This window comes from Panicum virgatum, chromosome 1K (genome assembly GCF_016808335.1).
Source record: "Panicum virgatum strain AP13 chromosome 1K, P.virgatum_v5, whole genome shotgun sequence".
Classification (NCBI taxonomy): domain Eukaryota; kingdom Viridiplantae; phylum Streptophyta; class Magnoliopsida; order Poales; family Poaceae; genus Panicum; species Panicum virgatum.
The window spans coordinates 5019869-5040688 of NC_053136.1; the positions used below are offsets into that span (position 1 = coordinate 5019869).

The following is a 20820-nucleotide window of genomic DNA, read 5'->3' on the forward strand; positions in this document are numbered from 1 at the left end:
AGGCTCGTTGCATGCTGTCCAACGCCCGCATGAACAAGTGTTTTTGGGCTGAGGCTGCTAATACTGCATGCTATTTGATCAACAAGTCGCCTTCTATTCCACTCAACAAGAAGACTCCTATTGAGGTATGGTCTGGTACACCTGCAGATTATTCACACTTGAGAGTTTTTGGCTGCACTGGTTATGCTCATGTTGATAATAGAAAATTAGAGCCTAGAGCTATTAAATGTCTGTTTCTTGGTTATGGTTCGGGAGTCAAAGGATATAAATTGTGGAATCCTAAAACTAAAAAGACTTTCATGAGCAGAAGTGTTGTTTTCAATGAGTCTGTGATATTTATTGACAGTCTGTCCATAGATGATACTTTAGTCGAAAAATTGCAGCCACAAGTTAGTGTGCAGGTGGAGCTTATGGATGACCAGGAAAATGAAGTTGTTGGTAATGATATTTCAGATAGTGTTCCTGATACTGTTCAGCACTCACCTCCAGTTCCACAGTCTGATTTGCAACATGAGAAGGATGTAGATTTACCTATTGCTCTTCGCAGATCAAAGAGGAGTTGTGGACCTCTAAACCGTTTAATTGTGGAGTGTAATCTGATTTATTATGCTTTGAGTTGTGCTGAACAGGTGGAGGATGCTTGTGAGCCAGCAACATATTTTGAAGTCATTGATTCTGTTGATAAGGAGAAGTGGATCTCAGCTATGCAAGAGGAGATGCAGTCTCTTGAGAAAAATGGCACATGGGAGATTGTGAGCTTACCTGAGAAAAAGAAGCCTGTTCGCTGTAAATGGGTGTTCAAGAGAAAGGAGGGTTTGTCTCCTAGTGAGCCTCTAAAATTTAAGGCAAGGTTAGTTGCAAAGGGCTTCAGTCAGATTCCTGGTGTTGATTGTAATGATGTGTTCTCTCCAGTTGTGAAGCGTAGTTCAATTCGGACTTTCTTTAGTATTGTTGCTATGCATGATCTTGAGCTTGAGCAGTTAGATGTCAAGACTACATTTTTGAATAGAGAGCTTGAGGAGGAAATTTACATGGATCAGCCAGAAGAATTCATAGTGCCAGGCAAGGAGAATTATGTTTGCAAATTGAAGAAGTCCTTATATGGTTTGAAACAGTCTCCTCGTCAGTGGTATAAGAGGTTTGATTCATTTATGTTGTTACATGGTTTTAAAATATCTGAATATGATAGCTGTGTTTACATTAAGATTGTTGATGGATCACCTATATACTTGCTGTTATATGTTGATGACATGCTTATTGCTGCAAAGAGCAGAAAAGAAATCACTACAATAAAGAAATTGTTGAGTAGTGAATTTGATATGAAGGATCTTGGTGTTGCTAAGAAAATTCTAGGTATGGAGATTACCAGAGACAGAAAATCTGGTTTATTATTTCTTAGTCAGCATAATTACATTAACAAGGTTCTTCAGCGTTTCAATATGCATGATTCAAAGCCAGTTAGTACTCCTATTGCACCTCACTTTAAATTGTCAGCTGCTCAGTGTCCTAGTTCTCATGAGGATGTTGAATACATGTCAAAAGTCCCATATTCTAGTGCTGTTGGTTTTTTTGATGTATGTCATGGTCTGCTCTCGCTCAGATTTATCATATGCTATGAGTTTGGTTAGCAGATACATGTCTAATCCTGGTAAAGAACACTTGAAGGCAGTTCAGTGGATTTTCAGGTACCTCGGAGGAACAGTAGATTCTTGTTTGAAGTTTAGGAGAGCTGATCAGGGAATCATTGGTTATGTGGATTCAGATTATGCTGCTGATTTGGATAGGCGCAGGTCACTCACATGTTATGTGTTCACTGTTGGCAGTTGTGCTGTGAGTTGGAAGGCTAATTTGCAGCCTGTTGTTGCTATGTTTACCACAGAAGCAGAATATATGGCTATTGCTGAAGCGTGCAAGGAGTCAGTTTGGCTGAAAGTTTTGTTTGCTGAGCTGTGTGGAGTTGATTCTTGCATTGATCTATTCTGTGACAGTCAAAGTGTTATTTGCCTCACCAAAGATTAGATGTTTCATGAAAGGACAAAGCATATTGATGTCAAGTACCATTATGTTGGTGATGTTATTTCACAAGGTAAATTGAAGGTATGCAAAATCACTACTCATGATAATCCAGCTGATGTGATGACTAAACCAGTTCTTGTAGCTAAGTTGGAGCTTTGCTCAAGCTTAGTTGGTTTGACAGCTTAGCCCAAGAGGTTATTTGGCGCCAGAACTTCTATTCTTTGTTGTGTTCAGGTGATGATTTTGATATGCTACAAGAAAGAAATTGTCTCAAGGTGGAGTATGTTATATTGTGATCCAAATTCTGGTGGGAGATTATTGGAATTTGGGCTTGGCCCGTTAAGTATTTCAGTTATTCCAAATAAATCCCAAAGGCCCATGTGGTGCAAACTTTTAATCCCACATTGCTAGTAAAAGTTGAGGAGACCATATGACTCTCCTATATATCTAACCCATAGGCTTCACCGGAGAACATCAATTCGATTATTCCTCTTGTAAGCCGCCGTTAGGCGTTGTAAACACACACCCGATATAGTGAAGTTCTTGCTGGCTGGCGCCCGTAGTTTTTACCCTTCGCATTGGAGAGGTTTTTCATGTTAATTTCCATGTTAAATTTTTGTGTCTCTTGAAGTTTGATCTTTGTTGTTTTCATCGTTTTGTTGGCCGTCGCTTCTGACATTTTGGGTGCGTGGTTTTGTGTACGCAGTGATAGAATGGCTGGATTAGACGGCTCTCTGTGTTTTTCTCCATGACTCGGATCTTGTGGGAATTTCATGTACTACAGCTGATCTCAATCGACTTGACATTGTTCCTGGTTGTGCTAGTTACTTAGATGTTGTTGATTGCCATGTACTCTATATAGCTAATTAGTCTGAAATCACCTGATTAATTTGTCGTAGACGTCAAATGTTTTAAAACCTGCGAACTAATTAGTTCCCCTCATTCATAGGTTGCTTGGCAAAAGTAACTGCATTTGTTGGGCCGTTGCCAAATAAACCGTGGTAATCTTGGGAGTTGCTTTGTTTAGGTACGAGACAGTCATTTATTGGTCTTTAGGAGAAGCATATAATATACTATATGTGGAAGTGTGATGCGTAGTGTCGAACCCTTGGATCCAATGGATAGCATATTCTCCTTTTTTCTAGAAAAAGAAAACATGCTTGCATTGGAGGACACGGTGGTGTGCGCCTTCATGCAATCACACTTTCTGAATATGCGTCTGAACATCGATCTTCTCTACTGATTTAACAGAGTCCAGCAAATGAGAAGGTGTGTTTACTTGTCAGTCAGTCATCTATCCTTATGACTGAATAAAAATGAATGATGCTCGCATCTTGCAATAAGATTGATCATGGATTATTTACATTGTCGTAACCTTCAAAAAGGATGGGCGTTTTTTTTTTTCTGGAAAAAGAACCGAGTACGGGTGTAGGATTGAGAGAACTGAGTGGGGGCTCAGTTGGTCAGGTGAGCCCTGCCCGCCGAGGTTCGAGCGCCGGCTTCATCTCCTTTTTAAACGATCTGTCAGTGCTCTGGCTTACTTAAAAAAAAAACAGGTGTAGGATTGATGGACGTATGGTGGAAGTGGAATGCAAGCACGGATCTTATTCTTATCCTGCTGAAATGATGGAAGAGTTGAGTCAATGGTCATGTTGAAAGGCTACGCTCTCCTCCGCTCCCACCCGGTGATCAACAAAGTAGTGTGCCCTCCTGTGTGCTCGCTCGGTGCCTGCTTTACAATAGTGGCTGCCCTTTTGGAACAACAATGCAAGCACATCCTCCTACATGTGGTGCCAGATGCAACCGTGCATCCCTCTCATGGAGCGCCTAGCTTGTTGGTCGGTTGACGGCCCTAGCTCATTGGACTTGACGGTCCGTTTTATTTGTCAACCATCTGCCCAAACGAGAGAGTGATAAGCCTGCTGTGTGTGGCTGCTGTTCACGCATCATCTCAGAAAAGCCAGCTTATTTTCTTCCAATTAAAAACCAACCTAATTGTTCAGAAACGGGTTTTAATCTTCTTATTAACCAAACCTACCATGCATTGAGAGCGGGCTTGCATGCTTTCCAGTAGCACGATTCTTGAATGCACTGCACGTACGGCGGCCATGGGTGCGCGCACTGTTCGTCAGGTTAATTTGGTGGCCGTCCCTGCTCCGCACCTGCTGCTGCGTCCCGACCAGTCAACCACACTGACAATACATTCCAGTTCACAGCAGATCGTCGCGCATCATCCATCCATGGAGGATTCGAGATGGGGACTAGTCCTTCCAAACCGAAGTGGTCCTCCGATCTGATCCGTCCTCAGAAGAACTGAAAGCAGAACGAACGAGTTCTGGTTTGTGGTTTGTGGTCCTAACTTGGTCTAATCTGAAACCGCCGGCGCTTCATCGGTCTTCCACGGCAGATGTCCCATGTTGTTCTTCATTCTCGCCTCTAGGAGATCACAATGGCAAGAAAAGTGCATCACACTCGCCAGTAAATAATTAAGTGGCATTTTCTCATTGATATGAACAATCGAAACTGAAGTTGTACTAGCTAGTACTGGTAGTACTAACCACCTTTTCATTTACTTGTCCGTGACAAGGTGCTTAAGAAATTGTGAACATACATCTTGCTACAAATGCTTTAAACTTGCTCATTTATGGATAAAACATGAAACAAATTTTGGTAGCAAATAAACAAGCTGATGATAAGGTTGCCTGTGGTTAATAGAATAAGATAAAGCGCCTCCAAAACAAGAATTCGTTTCTACTGTAAATAGTTGTCAATTAGTAACTTTATTTGTTCCAGAGTAATTGACACTTGACGTCCTGTTTACAATTTTGGTCCTGCAAAAGTATTCGTAAAAACTAAAATAAATATTTACAAGGACATTTTGGTTATTTTATCGTTATGAATCAAAGTAAACAAAAAGTGGAAATGTTTTCTTTTTCTGAAGAACGAAAAAGTGGAAATGCAGCACCGCAACATTTGAATTTTGAAATGGGCAGCTGCCCTGCTGGTGCATGGGTGTTGGAGTCAGTCCCCATGTCTGCAAATGGCATGCATTCAGGAATCCTGCTGCCGCTGCAGAGACGACGCCGACGAGGGCAGCAGTTGATATCGCATGTCTTGTCACCTGATTCACATCTCGCATCACGCACGTCTGCAAGCTTGGTTTTGGGTATGACAAATAGCACACGATTTCTGAGAAAAGAATTTTTTCTGAAGGATTAAACGAAATTTATTTGTAAAATTTTTTCACGGATGTGTGTAACTTTTCGAGACAAATCTAATAACAGTAATTAATCGATGATTGGTTACAATAATGCTAAACTAACCAACCTCTAATCGTGCGGATCAAATGCCTCATTAGGTTCGTCTCGCGAAGTAGCACAAGATTGTAGAGCTAGTTTTGCAAATTACATTCATTTAATACTCTTAATTATTGGTCAAAAATTTTGTGCTATTTGTACTACCCAAAACCAAACAGCACACTGCTCTGCATCTGCCCTGCTGCCCGGACGTGTCAAGCAAGCGAAGTGATCTAAAAAGATAGGGCTGGAGCCTGAACGAACCAGCCATGGGCAGGGATGCAGAGAAGAGATCGTCGCCTTCAATGCAGCAGCAGGCTGAAGGCTTCGTCGCTGTCTCGCTATCGAGGGCTTGTTTAGTTGCACCTTGTAAATTTTTTTAAAAAAATCTTTTTAGTTGCACCTTGTAATTTTTTAATTTTTTTATACTCCTTCCTTCCCAGTTTAAGTGCACTTTTATAATTTGAACACAAAATTAGTGTGGATGGGAAATGACACAATTACCCCTACATACAGAGAAAAGCTGACTTGAGAATAGCAGTGGGAAGGGTCCAGAAGTTTACAGATTAGGCGGGCATAACCTACTCCCTAGGAGCTTCAAACTTTTTTTTTTACAAATGGGCCCGTGCTCAGACCAGCCATGAATGGTGAGGGATGAGAGCATCTAGGAGTATGTGCTATTGTGCGTTTAATTTGGGACTTTTTTGAATACTACAATTGCACTTAAACTAGGACGGATGAAGTATAAAATATTAAATATAAATTAATTACAAAATTAATTACACAACTCGTCTGTAAATTACGAGACAAATTTATTAAGACTAAATAATCTGTCATTAACACATATTTACTGTAGCATTATTATAGCAATTTAGTGTCTAATTATGGTCTAATTAAACTCATTAGATTCATCTTTTAATTTACAAGCAACTATGTAATTAATTTTTTATTTCGTCTAGATTCCTGCTGGTCTCGCAGATCAGATGTATACATGGCAGCAGTAAAAAATGGCAATCCAGCAGCACGGCGGTAAAGCAACCCTGTCTTTTCACCCGGCGACGGTTTAGAATGTGCCTTCGCAGGTAGAAATAAATTTAGAATGTGCCGAGTCAAATTGGTTTTCAAATTACACTAGTAGTAATACACTGGCAGTCCGAACAGCTACGCGTGAGCGAGAGCAGCAGTAGTAACTTGCCACCGTACAGCGACCTTTTACAACAGAGGACAGATAAATTCAAAAAAAAACAGTTCATTTCCAAAATTTCTCAATCCAAACTTCACTATTTACCTATCACATAAAATCTTTTATCTCATACATGGAGTATTAAATGTAGATAAATAAAAAAAACTAATTGCATAGTTTTGATGTACACGACGAGACGAATTTTTTGAGACTAGTTAGGTCATGGTAGGATAACAATTACCACAAACAAACGAAAAGTGCTACCGTGTCCGATTTGACTCTTTTTACCACTATTTTACCGATCTAAACACAGGCAGAGAACAGACGCTGCAGAGCTGATGTGACCGGACGCGCAGGGGCGCGCCACGTGGCGGCTGGCCCGCGCCGCCGGCTCGTCGTCACCTGCGCTGCGCGCGCCGTGGACTTTGACCGGACCTCTAACCCCGGCGGAACACGCCGGCGTGGCGCCCATCGGACCTCGGCCCAAGGAGACCCCGCCGGGCATGCACGGCGATGGTCTCGCACAGTCGGACGACCGCGTTTCCCGGTTCTGGACCTGGGATGGCCCGGCCGGGCTCAAGTACTGACCCGTGAAATGCAATACTGTAGTGGTAGTAGTAGCAAAGTCCACACCCCAAACAATTTGCTCCCCAAAATTCTCAAACTGTTCCATCATTCACGTCGGGTTCTAGAAGCATGCATCAGGAAATAAAATTCATTCAGAACACGATTTGCGTTTTGTAAACTATACGATCGAATTGCTTTAAGAAAATGCTGAATTGCAGAACGAAATGTCGAACTTGGAGTATGAAAATTAAAGTAATACTGTAATAACAATCTTGAAATGGAGAAATACGGGCCTTGTTTAGTTTGCAAAATTTTTGGATTTTAGTAATATAATAATTTTATTGTTATTTGGCAATTAATGCTCAATTATAAACTAATTAGGTTGAAAAGATTCGTCTCGTCGTTTACCGTTTAATTGTATAATGATTTATTTTTTTAACTATATTTAATGCTCTATGTATATGTTCGAAGATTTGATATAATGAGTACTGTATAAAATTTTTTAGAGACTACACATGGCATAAACTCTTAACTAGGTTGGTGCTAATTTATAGTTTCATTATGCATTTAGAAAAGTTAAAATAACCTACTCTTGAGACGAAAAATGATTTAAATATTTTGCAAAATTATGTAAAAGTCCATTTACCTCAAGCCTCGAGACTGCAAGTGCAAATGCTTGTACACTCGCACGTCCATACGCCAGCAGTATTGTATTGGGATCCAGAGCTGGGCAATGTCTCGGCAAATCTCTCGCTAAAAGGCCAGCACTGTGTACATGCCCTGTTAGTACTGTGTGACGCTGAGCCCTAAGCACATCCGAGAGCAAGCAGCGAGAGGACAGCTCTCTGGGCGGGGCGCAGTGTTTGGTACTCTACGTGACATGAGGCTCAGTGAGAGCAGCGCCACATGATCTGCATCTCGATCGACTTTCCGCAGCGCCAGCACTGCCAGTGTCCAGCAGCCGGGGCACCTGCTAGCTGCACGCTCGGACGCACGCACGTGTGCGTCGCTCTTCAGAGACATGGCGCAGTGTGTGGAATAGTGTACATTTGTTTTTTTTCCTTCCATCTTCCGACATGCATGATGTTAAGCAATGCAAGGACGTAATAATAGACACTGGCCGGTGAACACAAATGTATACTGCTCGGCTCGATGGATCAGTGGTTAAAGTCTCTAGAAACGCTGAGGAATGTTGGCTGTCTTTGCAACCTCACCTCCTTTATCACTGAGTGAAGGCAGCTAATTAACGAGCGCGCGCCAGGATCGCTGCTGGCGAGCGATTTCGGACATAAATTACCTTCCCCTTTTTGTGCATACCGCTTGCACCAGGGCTCTGTTTGTTTCTCCCTAGTACTACTAGCACACGATTTCCGAAAAAAGAATCTTCAATGCATGGAGTACTAAACGAAGTTTATTTGCAAAACCTTTTCACGGATGGGTATAACTTTTCACGACAAATCTAATGATAGTAATTAATCGATGATTGGTTACAGTGATGCTACAGTAACCATCCTCGAATCGTGTGGTCAAAGACCTCATTAGGTTCGTCTCGCGAAGTAGAGCAATGTTGTGGAGTTAGTTTTGTAAATTAACTTCATTTAATACTCCTAATTATTGGTCAAAATTTTTGTGCTACTAGTACTAATACAAACGGGCCCAGGATAGCACCGATTGATCAGACAAACCCCATCGTTGCCACCGGCTCCCCCCGATGCAGTCTGCACAATCGCCACTGCACTGACATCTGCAGTGCCGTCCGAGTGTCAACTTCCGAAAGGCCATAGCACACTCTCCCACGTGCACATCGTGCTCCCCCCATTCCCTTTATCATTCCAAACAAAAAATTTATATGGAAAAAATATAAAACCAAAATATGTCCACATAAAATATATGCAAAATATATGTAAAGAAAAATCATTCAAAACAACTAAAAAATAAAAATCATATACATTATTTATTAAAAACTGTAGAAACATAAACTTATGTACAAACAATATATTCATAAGTTATGCATGAAAGCACAAAAGATATTTGTATAAATTGTATGTCCCGAAAATTATGTGCATAAATTGTATTACAAAAAATTGTACACATAGATTCCTGTTCATAAGTTATGCAAAAAAATACATAAATTGTATGAAAATAAAATTTCTGTTCATAAGTTGTGCAAAATATTTACGAAAAGTTATGAAGTAAAAATATTAAGGCACAAAATTCTAATAGAAAAAAAGAAAAGGCATGCCAGGACCTACACCCTGGTTGTTGAGGTCACCGTGGTAGTTTTCTGCCTCAGTGCTTCTGCACAGCACCACACTCACGCTGGCCGCTTCCGAACCGGGAGAGTGCAAAATGAAAAAATAAAGTAAGCATCCGGTGGGCCTGCACACGTGCATGCGCGCGTCCGCGCGGTCGGAAAATCGAGCGCCCGAATGTCAGCCAATGCTCGCGCGCAGAACTGGTTTTCCGATAAATTTTTCGGAAGGCCTAAAAAATGGTAGAATAAAAAGATAAAAGAAAAATTCTCAACACTGAGAAAGCACTTTCTCCCTAACATGCAGACATATATAGCTCTATAGTGTTTTTTTTTGTCAAATATGAGAATGATGCCGTTGCATATTTGAAAAACTCTTGAAAAGGATATTAGCAAAGATATTCAGAATCAAAGGGATGAAGGACAAATCGGTCCGGACTCTTTGCTTGACCAAAAGAAAGGGTGATGACAACTAAAATTGGCTCTATTCCATCAGGTTTGCCAGACAATCTGGGCAAACCGGTCATGTATACTTATCATAGTAACATTATCAAATTATAAGTTGAATTGCACCATTGTGTAGATCTTATCGAGGTGATGGAAATGCAAATATAGGATGTCCAATTTTGAGCCCGAACGAGAAAGTTATATAGATCCAGGAAGATCTACACCTGGATCAGACTAGTCGAGGGCGGTTTGACCGATTTTAACATCCCAATCCAAATTAGGAGTTGTATTTTGATAAAGAATTTGTATGAGTTTCGAGTTTCATTGAATTCAAATATTCCCACCCTATATATAAGGAGGCTACGACCGGTTGAGAGACATCCAATCGAACAAATTTACAATGCATCTATTTTTTATCTCATAAATCCTAATATGTCTTCCAACCTCTCTTTCGGCTCATCTACTAATCTTCACGACTATAGATGGGGTTTTAGGCTTGCTGGTCGACTTAGGGTACAACGTACATCGGCGATGTCCACGCTCTAACGCAATCCCTCCTGGATGAGAGCTTCGATGACCTTTGCTAATTTGAACTATTCATTTTTTCTCAGTAACGACCGACCGATTACGACGAAACCAAAAGAACTGGTCTGACCGTCATCGTAGAATCACATCTATCCGATCCTTTTACAATCCACGTGTTCTAGTGTATTCGGTGTGTTTACCAGATTTCGCGCTAGCAGAAGAATACTTCTTTTGTTGTGCAATGATGAGACCGAGACTCGCGAAATCACTTGAGAAAAACAGATTGCCACGCCACGACTAGGACTCAGAATCTCTCAGGATCTCGCCCACTATGCGTGGCACTGTAGTGCCGCGTGGTGGTAGACCACATGAAATATGGCGACGCGCGACGACCCCGTGCAGCCTCGCTCGAACGCAAGTCCGCCCCCGTGGGCCGTGGCGCTCCGGGCAAAAAGCCGCGGCCCGCGGCGCGCCTCCTCGTCGGCCCCGGCCCCGGCCCTGCCGCGCCTTGTTTGCTGGCGAACGTGAGGTGACATCTCCAGGGGTGGTGGGGAACGAAGAAGCCGCCCCCGCCACTCCGCTCGCATTAACGCGGCGGTCGGGCCGGACGGACAAGAGACCGGCCATGGCGAAAAGACGGGGGATGGGTGAGAGAGAAGGTTGACGTGACAGCTGAGGTGACAACCTTTCGTCTCCCTTCCCCTCTCTCTCTCCTCGGCTCTTGTCCCCCTCTAGCCTGACCCACGAGGTTGGCCCGCGCCCCTTTCTTCCTCCTCCCTCCCTCCATATATGTCCCCGCATATCTGGCCACATCTTCTTCCCCCACCTCTCCCCAAGCTCGCTCACCTCAGCTGCTGGCCTCCTCCTCTCCCGTCCCTTCCCACCGATCGAGCTTCTTCTAACTGCCTGGTACGCTCCCTTCGTGTTCAACTCGATCCGTCGCTTTGCAATTCTTTGCATACTTTCTTGCAAAAAAAATATATTTGTATGCATGATTGATGTTTCTGAAGCTGTACGATTGATCTTGCGGCTCTTATTCGGCTCATCATCCGCCCATCAGTCCATGCATGTCGTCAGCTTGTGTTGTGTAGCTTCTGTTTCCCTGGTGTCTGGTCGATCGATCGTGCGCGCACGGATTGTCTAGTGGTAGGCTCTTGGCCCTGCGCCTACAGTACGCCCACACATGGATCAAGGGCCCTGTAAACCCTGTTCTGCAGCGACCCACCGTGTCAATCATTAACCGGGCTGTGACACTCTGGCTGTTCTGGATCAATTCGCCTTCGCCTTCTTGGAGTAGGTAGGTAGACGCATGTTCGACAGTTCTCGCCCCTCTTTTCTGATGCACCTCGCACTCATCTCTTGCAATCAGGCCAGAGCCGACCAGCCAGCTCCTGAATAAACTGAATGTTTGCTGACCTCTAGTCCTGCCTCTGTTCGTCCTGCTTTGCTCACCGATCGCCGGCGTGGCGCAGGCGAAGCCGAAAATTTTCTGTTATTTGCTTTGCAGTTTTGTTTTACTCCTACTCCGTTCCGTTTTGTGCTTTTCGCCCTTTCCCCTGTGCTTTGCTTCAGACTTTCCGTGTAGGCGTCAGTTCTTGCATGTCTGCCAAGGATCAGCGGCCTCAGTCCTCAGGTGCTCTAGACTTGAAATCCCACTACCGGTTGATAGGTACTACTAGGTGGCCGCTAGCTCCGACCTGAAACCCTAGTTCATTCAGAATATCTGATCCGTCCTAGCTCTGCTGGCCGGCCAAGAACAGACGAAGCGACTGTTTCTTGTCCGATCGGCCCTTTTGCATACGATCAGTATTATTGTTTCTTGTCCGACCATTGGTCAAAGCGTTGGACTAACAGGCATGGCACATGGTGCCGGTGCAGGTGCAGATCTGGGTTGGCCTTCGTGGACAGGCGGCGGCGAAGGAGCTATGGAGATGGCCGGCGCGGCGAACAGCCCGGGCCCGGCAGCGGCGCGGCCGAGCCGGTACGAGTCGCAGAAGCGCCGGGACTGGCAGACGTTCGGGCAGTACCTGCGCAACCACCGGCCGCCGCTGGAGCTGGCCCGGTGCAGCGGCGCGCACGTGCTCGAGTTCCTCCGCTACCTGGACCAGTTCGGCAAGACCAAAGTGCACGCGCCGGGGTGCCCCTTCTTCGGCCACCCGTCGCCGCCGGCGCCGTGCCCGTGCCCGCTCAAGCAGGCGTGGGGCAGCCTCGACGCGCTCGTCGGCCGCCTCCGCGCCGCCTTCGAGGAGCACGGCGGCCGCCCCGAGGCCAACCCCTTCGGGGCGCGCGCCGTCCGGCTCTACCTCCGCGAGGTCCGCGACACCCAGGCCAAGGCGCGCGGCATCGCCTACGAGAAGAAGCGCCGCAAGCGCCACCCGCCGGCACACAGGCAGGCCAAGCAGCAGCAGGACGCCGGCCAGCAGCAGCAGCAGCACTACCACCCCCACCACCACCACCAGGCGTCGCCCGCCGCGGCCGCGGTGACCGAGAGTAGGCACGTGCTGGCTGACATGGCCGAGCCGCCGGCGCCGCACTTCCTGATCCCGCACGCGCAGTTCCTCCACGGCCACTTCCTGGTGCCGGTCACCGAGCCGACCGACCCCGCCGCGGGCATGGGCGGCGGCGGCACCGGCGAGGACTTGGTGCTGGCAATGGCGGCCGCCGCCGAGGCGCACGCCGCCGCGGCCGGGTTCTTGATGCCGCTGTCCGTGTTTCACTAGCTAGCTTGCTGGGTCCACTCTCCGCTGCCTCTATAGCTCCATGGGCAGGGATGCAAGGCTAGGTAATTAGGCGTAATCAAGCATGCAGGTTTTGCTAATGGCGATCGGCCTGATCTCTGCGCGCCGTTTGGTCGTCCATCCGGCTTTTGTTTTTATGCGCAGTCGTCTCCTCCGCGCGACATTACCGGCGGCGCTTGCATCAACCGCTGCTGCCTTTTGGTTGTATTTTGGGTGCGTGGTTTTGTGTACGCAGTGATAGAATGGCTGGATTAGACCGCTGTGTGTGTTTTTCTCCATGACTTGGATCTTGTGGGAATTTCATGTACTACAGCTGATCTCAATCGACTTAACATTGTTCCTGGTTGTGCTAGTTACTTAGATGTTGATTGCCATGTACTCTATAGCTAATTAGTCTGAAATCACCTGATTAATTTGTCGTAGACGTCAAATGTTTTAAAACCTGCGAACTAATTAGTTCCCCTCATTCATAGGTTGCTTGGCAAAAGTAACTGCATTTGTTGGGCCGTTGCCAAATAAACCGTGGTAATCTTGGAAGTTGCTTTGTTTAGGTACGAGACAGTCATTTATTGGTCTTTAGGAGAAGCATATAATATACTATATGTGGAAGTGTGATGCGTAGTGTCGAACCCTTGGATCCAATGGATAGCATATTCTCCTTTTTTCTAGAAAAAGAAAACAAGCTTGCATTGGAGGACACGGTGGTGTGCGCCTTCATGCAATCACACTTTCTGAATATGCGTCTGAACATCGATCTTCTCTACTGATTTAACAGAGTCCAGCAAATGAGAAGGTGTGTTTACTTGTCAGTCAGTCATCCTTATGACTGAATAAAAATGAATGATGCTCGCATCTTGCAATAAGATTGATCATGGATTATTTACATTGTCGTAACCTTCAAAAAGGATGGGCGTTTTTTTCTGGAAAAAGAACCGAGTACGGGTGTAGGATTGAGAGAACTTAGCGGGGGCTCAGTTGGTCAGGTGAGCGGGGGCTCACGCTGCCCGCCGCGGTTGGAGCCCCCGCCGCGGTTCGAGCGCCGGCTTGAAGGGCGCCTCATCTCCTTCTCCAGTGCTAAAAAAAAACGGGTGTACCTTCTTAAACGATCTGCCAGTGCTCAAAAAAAAAAACGGGTGTAGGATTGATGGACGTATGGTGGAAGTGGAATGCAAGCACGGATCTTATTCTTATCCCGCTGAAATGATGGAAGAGTTGAGTCAATGGTCATGTTGAAAGGCTACGCTCTCCTCCACTCCCACCCGGTGATCAACAAAGTAGTGTGCCCTCCTGTGTGCTCGCTCGGTGCCTGCTTTACAATAGTGGCTGCCCTTTTGGAACAACAATGCAAGCATATCCTCCTATATGTGGTGCCAGATGCAACCGTGCATCCCTCTCATGGAGCGCCTAGCTTGTTGGTCGGTTGACGGCCCTAGCTCAATGGACTTGACGGTCCGTTTTATATGTGAATAAATTACTTCTATGTCCCTGAGAAATATAACTTATCACTTATGTGCCATTAAAAAATAACTCATCCCCCTCTATGCCACTAGTTTTAATTTTTCATCTCTTGTGTGCCATTCCGTTACTAACGGCGCTAGTTTTGTCGTTTGCTGCCGTCTCCATCTCGCCGCCGTCTCCTCTTCATGGACTTCCCTCCTCGCGCCTCGCAGCACCAGCTGGCCAACAGCATCGGGTGCTCTTGGCCGCGGTCATCTTCGTTGCTGCGTCCCTGCTCCCGCAGCGCGTCCTGCCCGCAGCCGTCCTCCGCTCCCTCCCCATCACGGTCTACGGCGCCGCCGGCTCCCCCGCTCCCCCGGCGTTGGGAGCGCACGGCGGACGCAAGCCTGGCGGCGTTGCGGCTCCGAAGGGCGGCCCGGGCGCGGAGCCGCGGAGGGAGGAGCGGGCGGAGCATGGCCGCGGTGCCGGCGAGCGCGGTCGGGTCCTGCTCCCCTGCTCCTTGCTCCCACGGCGAGGCGGCGAGGTGCGTGGCCGCGGCGGGGGGCGGGGCGGCGGCCCCCTCCTGGGCGGGCGGGCTCCGCGCCGCCGCGGCCCGTGGTCGGATCGAGCCGCTCGGACGCCAAGCCGTCTCCTCCTCCCTCCCGGCGGCGGCCCGTGGCCCGTCTCCTCCTCATCCTCGGCGGGGCCGAGCCCGAGGAAGCGGCGGTAGGCATCCACCTCCTTGCGCAGCGCATGGGCCTCCCGGTCGCGCATGAGCACGATCTCCCGGAGCTCCTAGACCTCGTCCTCGTAGAAAGCGCAGCGCTTGTCGGCGGTGCGGCGCTGCTGGCGGGCCTCGATCTCGAGCGCGGACTTCTCCTTCTGCAGGCGCAGGATCATGGCCATGGCCTCCTCAGCCGCGGCGCTGCGCTCCTTCTCGAGCTCCCGCTGCAGCTCGGCGCGCACCTCCTCGCGGTGCCCCCGCGGATCCGCACCCTCCACGTCGGCGGTCGGCTGGGCGGGTGCCTCGTCGCCGTCGGCGGCGGGGCCAGCGAAGGGGAAGCGGGCGTGGAGGGCGGCGTGGACGGAGGCGAGGGTGCGGGGTGGATAGCGCGCGAGGAAGGCGAGGAAGCAGGGGAGGTGCAGGCGCTCGCAGGTGCAGGAGAGTGTGAGGCCCGGGAGGGCGAGGATGCTGGCGGCCGCGGCGAGCAGCGCGGCGAGGCAGAGGCAGGCCCAGGCGAGGGCGAGGTCGAGGAAGGGCCCCGCGAGGGAGCGCGCCGCCCAGCGGGCGTGCAGGCCACAACAGCAAACGACCCAACTAACGCCTAAAGTAACGGAATGGCATGCAAGGGAATGAAAATTAAAGTCCGTGGCATTCCAATGGCACATAAATGATGAGTTGTATTTCTCAGTGGCATAGAAAGAATTTACTCTTTATTTGTCAACCATCTGCCCAAACGAGAGAGTGATAAGCCTGCTGTTCACGCATCATCTCAGAAAAGCCAGCTTATTTTCTTCCAATTAAAAACCAACCGAATTGTTCAGAAACGGGTTTTAATCTTGTCTTATTAACCAAACCTACCATGCATTGAGAGCGGGCATGCATGCTTTCCAGTAGCACGATTCTTGAATGCACTGCACGTACGGCGGCCATGGGTGCGCGCACTGTTCGTCGGTTACTTTGGTGGCCGTCCCTGCTCCGCACCTGCTGCTGCGTCCCGACCAGTCAACCACGCTGACAAGACATTCCAGTTCGCAGCAGATCGTCGTGCATCATCCATCCATGGAGGATTGGAGATGGGGAGTAGTCCTTCCAAACCGAAGTGGTCCTCCGATCTGATCCGTCCTCAGAAGAACTGAAAGCAGAACGAACGAGTTCTGGTTTGTGGTTTGTGGTCCTAACTTGGTCTAATCTGAAACCGCCGGCGCTTCATCGGTCTTCCACGGCAGATGTCCCATGTTGTTCTTCATTCTCGCCTCTAGGAGATTTCAATGGCAAGAAAAGTGCATCATACTCGCCAGTAAATAATTAAGTGGCATTTTCTCATTGATATGAACAATCGAAACTGAAGTTGTAGCTAGTACTGGTAGTACTAACCACCTTTTCATTTACTTGTCCGTGACAAGGTGCTTAAGAAATTGTGAACATACATCTTGCTACAAATGCTTTAAACTTGCTCATTTATGGATAAAACATGAAACAAATTTTGGTAGTAAATAAACAAGCTGATGATAAGGTTGCCTGTGGTTAATAGAATAAGATAAAGTGCCTCCAAAACAAGAATTCGTTTCTAAATAGTTGTCAATTACTACTTTGGCTTTGTTTAGATGCAAAAACTTTTGGGTGTATAGCACTGTAGCACTTTCGTTTGTATTTGGTAATTATTGTCCCGTCATGGATTAACTAGGTTTAAAAAATTCGTCTCGCAAATTATAGATAAATTGTATAATTAATTATTTTGTTTAGCTACATTTAATACTTTATGTATGTGTTGAAAAATTCGATGTGATGAGAATCTTGTAAAGTTTTAGAATTTCGAAGAAACTAAACAGGGCCTTTATTTGTTCAGTAATTGACACTTCACGTCCTGTTTACTATTTTGGTCCTGCAAAAGTATTCGTAAAATCCAAAATAAATATTTACAAGAACATTTTGGTTATTTTATCTTTATGAATCAAAGTAAATAAAAAGTGGAAATGTTTTCTTTTTCTGAAGAACGAAAAAGTGGAAATGCAGCACCGCAACATTTGAATTTTGAAATGGGCAGCTGCCCTGCTGGTGCATGGGTGTTGGAGTCAGTCCCCATGTCTGTCTGCAAATGGCATGCATTCAGGAAGCCTGCTGCCGCTGCAGAGACGACGCCGACGAGGGCAGTTGATATCGCATGTCTTGTTACCGGATTCACCTCTCGCATGTCGCATCACGCACGTCTGCAGCTCTGCTCTGCATCTGCCCTGCTGCCCGGACGTGTCAAGCAAGCCATGGGCAGGGATGCAGAGCAGGCAGGTAGGGGTGGTGCGTACGTAGGTATGAGATGCAGAGAAGAGATCGTCGCCTTCAGGTTCTCAAAAAGTTTCACGTAATATTCGTCACATCGAATTTTAAAAAAATAATTAATTATACAGTCTTACTGATTATCACGAGTTGAATCTTTTAAATTTAATTAGTTCATAATTAAATATTATTTATTAAATAAAAACGAGATATGCTACAGTACCAAAATCTATTTTTTTTTCACCAACTAAACACACCTACACGTACTCCGTATTTCCGAAAGCATGCAGTGCAGCAGCAGGCTGACGGCTTCGTCGCAGTCTCGCAGATCGGCAGCAGTAAAAAATGGCAGTCCAGCAGCATGGCGGTAAGCAACCCTGTCTTTTCACCGGGCGACGGTTTCGAATAATCTCATCACCCTGCTGCCTTCGCTCAATCTCTTGACTCTCAGGTTAGAAATTAAAATTAGAATGTGCCGAGTCGAATTGGTTTTCAGATTTACTAATACCATTCTGCCTTTGAAATTTTCCTCTTGAAGTAGCAATACTAGTACTAGTACAAACAGCTACTCGCGAGCGAGCAGCATGTAACTTCACTGTACAGCGACCTTTACGGCTTTACAACAGAGGACAGACGCTGCAGAGCTGATGTGACCGGTCGCGCAGGGGCGCGCCACGTGGCGGCTGGCCCGCGCCGCCGGCTCGTCATCACCTGCGCGCGCCGTGGACTTTGACCGGACCTCTAACCCCGGCGGAACACGCCGGCGTGGCGCCCATCGGACCTCGGCGCAAGGTGACCTGACCCCGCCGGGCAGGCACGGCGATGGTATCGCACAGTCGCACGACCGCGTTTCCCGGATCTGGGACTGGGATGGCCCGGCCGGGACTTCAAGTACTCCCGTGAAATCCAATACTGTAGTGGTAGTAGTATCAAGGGTCAGTTGGATCCATGCCACTACAATTTCACGAAGTTGGATTTCATGTTGAAATCCATACCATTGAGTGGCATGATTTTCAATGTGAAACCCAATTTCACGGAGTTGTGGTGGCATGAATCGAATTTTCCCTAGTATCAAAGTCCACAGCCCCCAAACAATTTGCTCCCCAAAATTCTCAAACTGTTCCATCATTCATACTATCATATATCACTACTACAGCCACCCCTATCACCGCCGGTTCTAAAACAGCATCACCAACGGTTTTGGGTACCGTTGGATTTAAGTCGTTGGTGATAGCATTGTTGCCGGTTCCAGAACCGTTAGTGATGAAGACATCAACATCGCCGGTTCGTATCTGGAACCGTTGGTGATGGTGACATCAACACCGCCGGTTGAAGACACGAACCGGTGATGAAGACTTTTTTCCCATCAAAAAAAATATTTTCATATAATAATATTGCATCATTGTGGAACACTTCATTTGCTCAAGAACAAGCAGATTCTGTTATTAGCTTAACTGAATTATATTAGGTAATCTCATCTCATTACTTAAACATGCATTCAACCTATCAGCTACTAATAAGCTAGCTAGGTTCAATAGCACAATATATGTTTGCATCATTGTAGGTTGGCAGCACATTCTTCACTTAAGTTGGCGCAAGGCTGGAGAAAACAATAGAAAATTTGGTTATACGATCAACTTGGAAGGATGATGATGCATATGCAGCACATGATAGAAAGGTAATTAATTGAACATGCAGGCCCATGTTGTCACAGTTTATATCCAATTCCAACATATCTCTCCTTGAATGGGTGTTCGATAAAGGGAAGCAATGAGTACTAACATGATTACCTGATATCAGAAAGTTCAGCAACATCTTGGCCCAAAATGCATGTGATTGAACGGATAATATTTTCTAGAGGAAGAATCTCAGCAGTCATCACTGTGGCAACAATGCGTGCAAAATCAAAACAAACTTGTGACAACAGATCAAACACAGGCAAGTTAAAGATACACAGGGTTAACCAAAGGTTAAAATTATTCGTAAAGGTTGATGCCAACCTTGTGCAGAGAACCATCCCCATAGCAGAGGATAGAACAAGCAGCAGAAACAAATGGCATGTTAACAAGTCCATCAACATACAAGGTCCCATCTGCAAGACACTTGTTAACTAGTTTAATCAGTGAAGTGGCAAATGGACGCCATCTTGCATCGCCTGTCAGATCAACCAGCACGCCAGGTCCATTCTTAGGTTGGCAACTGGCTGGGAGCTCACTATAAGGCCCAGGTGAGTCTAATATATTTGAGAAGGATCCACAGAGGCATTTAACTAAACACCTTCCAGGTGGCACACCACTAGGACTCTCATCATGCATTGATGCCACATATAGTAGATCTGTTGGATTGGACAAGCTCATGTTTCAGCCTTTCTGCATGACCCATAATTTAAAGATTAAGAGCACAAAGCAAAACACATACCTTCTATTGTGACCATAGCATCCAGGAAGAACTGTCTGTAGGCTTCTCGGTCACCTATGCGAAGAATGGAGAGCAGATTCCAAACTGCACTGAATATAAGCTCATGGCTCGACCTGCAACAGTGAAGAAACAGCATACATGTAAATGACAGGTGGGGATGTCTAACAGGTGGAATCTGCTGGTGTTTTAAGGTACATAGCCCCTGTTTTAAGCAAGCTAAAGACCATCATTCAGCTTACAGCGCAGCTGATGGCACACATACCCATCAGGACAGTGACAGCACTCCCCTCTTATCACGTTACAAGTTCTGGAACACACAGCCACTAGTACAATCAAGAATAGGAAGCAAAACACCTACAATGTAACCGGCAGCTTCTCCACAGCTTAGATCATCCTGGACGAGTTCTAAAGTAATACGCATTTCCCTCAAAAACAAAATCAATACACATGTAGGTAGCCACACTAAAGACTAGTTAGTGTCCACGCCCACATTATCAGCTAAATTTATCACATGTCTGGATGGGAAACAAATGAGTATGGAATCAAATGGACAATGTATGGAAGTTGCAACACCACTGCACACACCCGAACCGGATAAATGTATCTAAATTTTAGCGAAAAAGATGTACAGCCCACGTGGTCCCAATCAAATTACACATTCATATCGCATTCTATTCCAGGATGAAAGGAAACACAAATATTAGGAGTGATTGGACTAGGGTTTTGTGGAGGGAAGATGGGGGAGAAGGCAGGTACCTGAAATCGGGCTCGGCGAGGAAGGGGAGGATGCGGCCGATGACGCTGATGACGTCGGCGGCGCGGCCGTTGTAGAAGACCCCGGGGAACTTGAACGCCGTGTAGGCGACCAGCTTGAGCAACGGGTCAGCTCAAATGAATGTTGAGTGAGGGAGGGGGGCGGCGCACGAACCTTTGGGGGAAGGGATGAT

General features: G+C 46.5%; 2 protein-coding genes across 4 annotated transcripts; one reads left to right on the forward strand and one right to left on the reverse strand.

The window, feature by feature from the left end:
- The first annotated feature begins 11052 nt into the window (after positions 1-11052).
- On the forward strand, positions 11053-13379 carry LOC120661086 (protein G1-like1). Of its 3 annotated transcripts, XM_039939896.1 has the most exons (3): positions 11053-11194; positions 11363-11582; positions 12164-13379. In XM_039939896.1, exon 3 carries the CDS (start codon positions 12211-12213, stop codon positions 13003-13005), a length of 795 nt encoding a protein of 264 aa, XP_039795830.1. In that variant the 5' UTR covers positions 11053-11194; positions 11363-11582; positions 12164-12210; the 3' UTR covers positions 13006-13379. The 3 variants fall into 3 exon arrangements, with proteins under 3 accessions (XP_039795830.1, XP_039795900.1, XP_039795753.1); XM_039939966.1 differs by lacking the exon at positions 11363-11582; XM_039939819.1 differs by lacking the exons at positions 11053-11194; positions 11363-11582 and adding an exon at positions 11589-11954.
- A 1876-nt stretch (positions 13380-15255) lies between these two features.
- On the reverse strand, positions 15256-16114 carry LOC120648145. Its single transcript, XM_039924896.1, has 2 exons — positions 16102-16114; positions 15256-15785 (listed from the first exon to the last, which is right to left on the reverse strand). Exons 1-2 carry the CDS (start codon positions 16112-16114, stop codon positions 15256-15258), a joined length of 543 nt encoding a protein of 180 aa, XP_039780830.1.
- Between the last annotated feature and the right edge of the window lie 4706 nt (positions 16115-20820).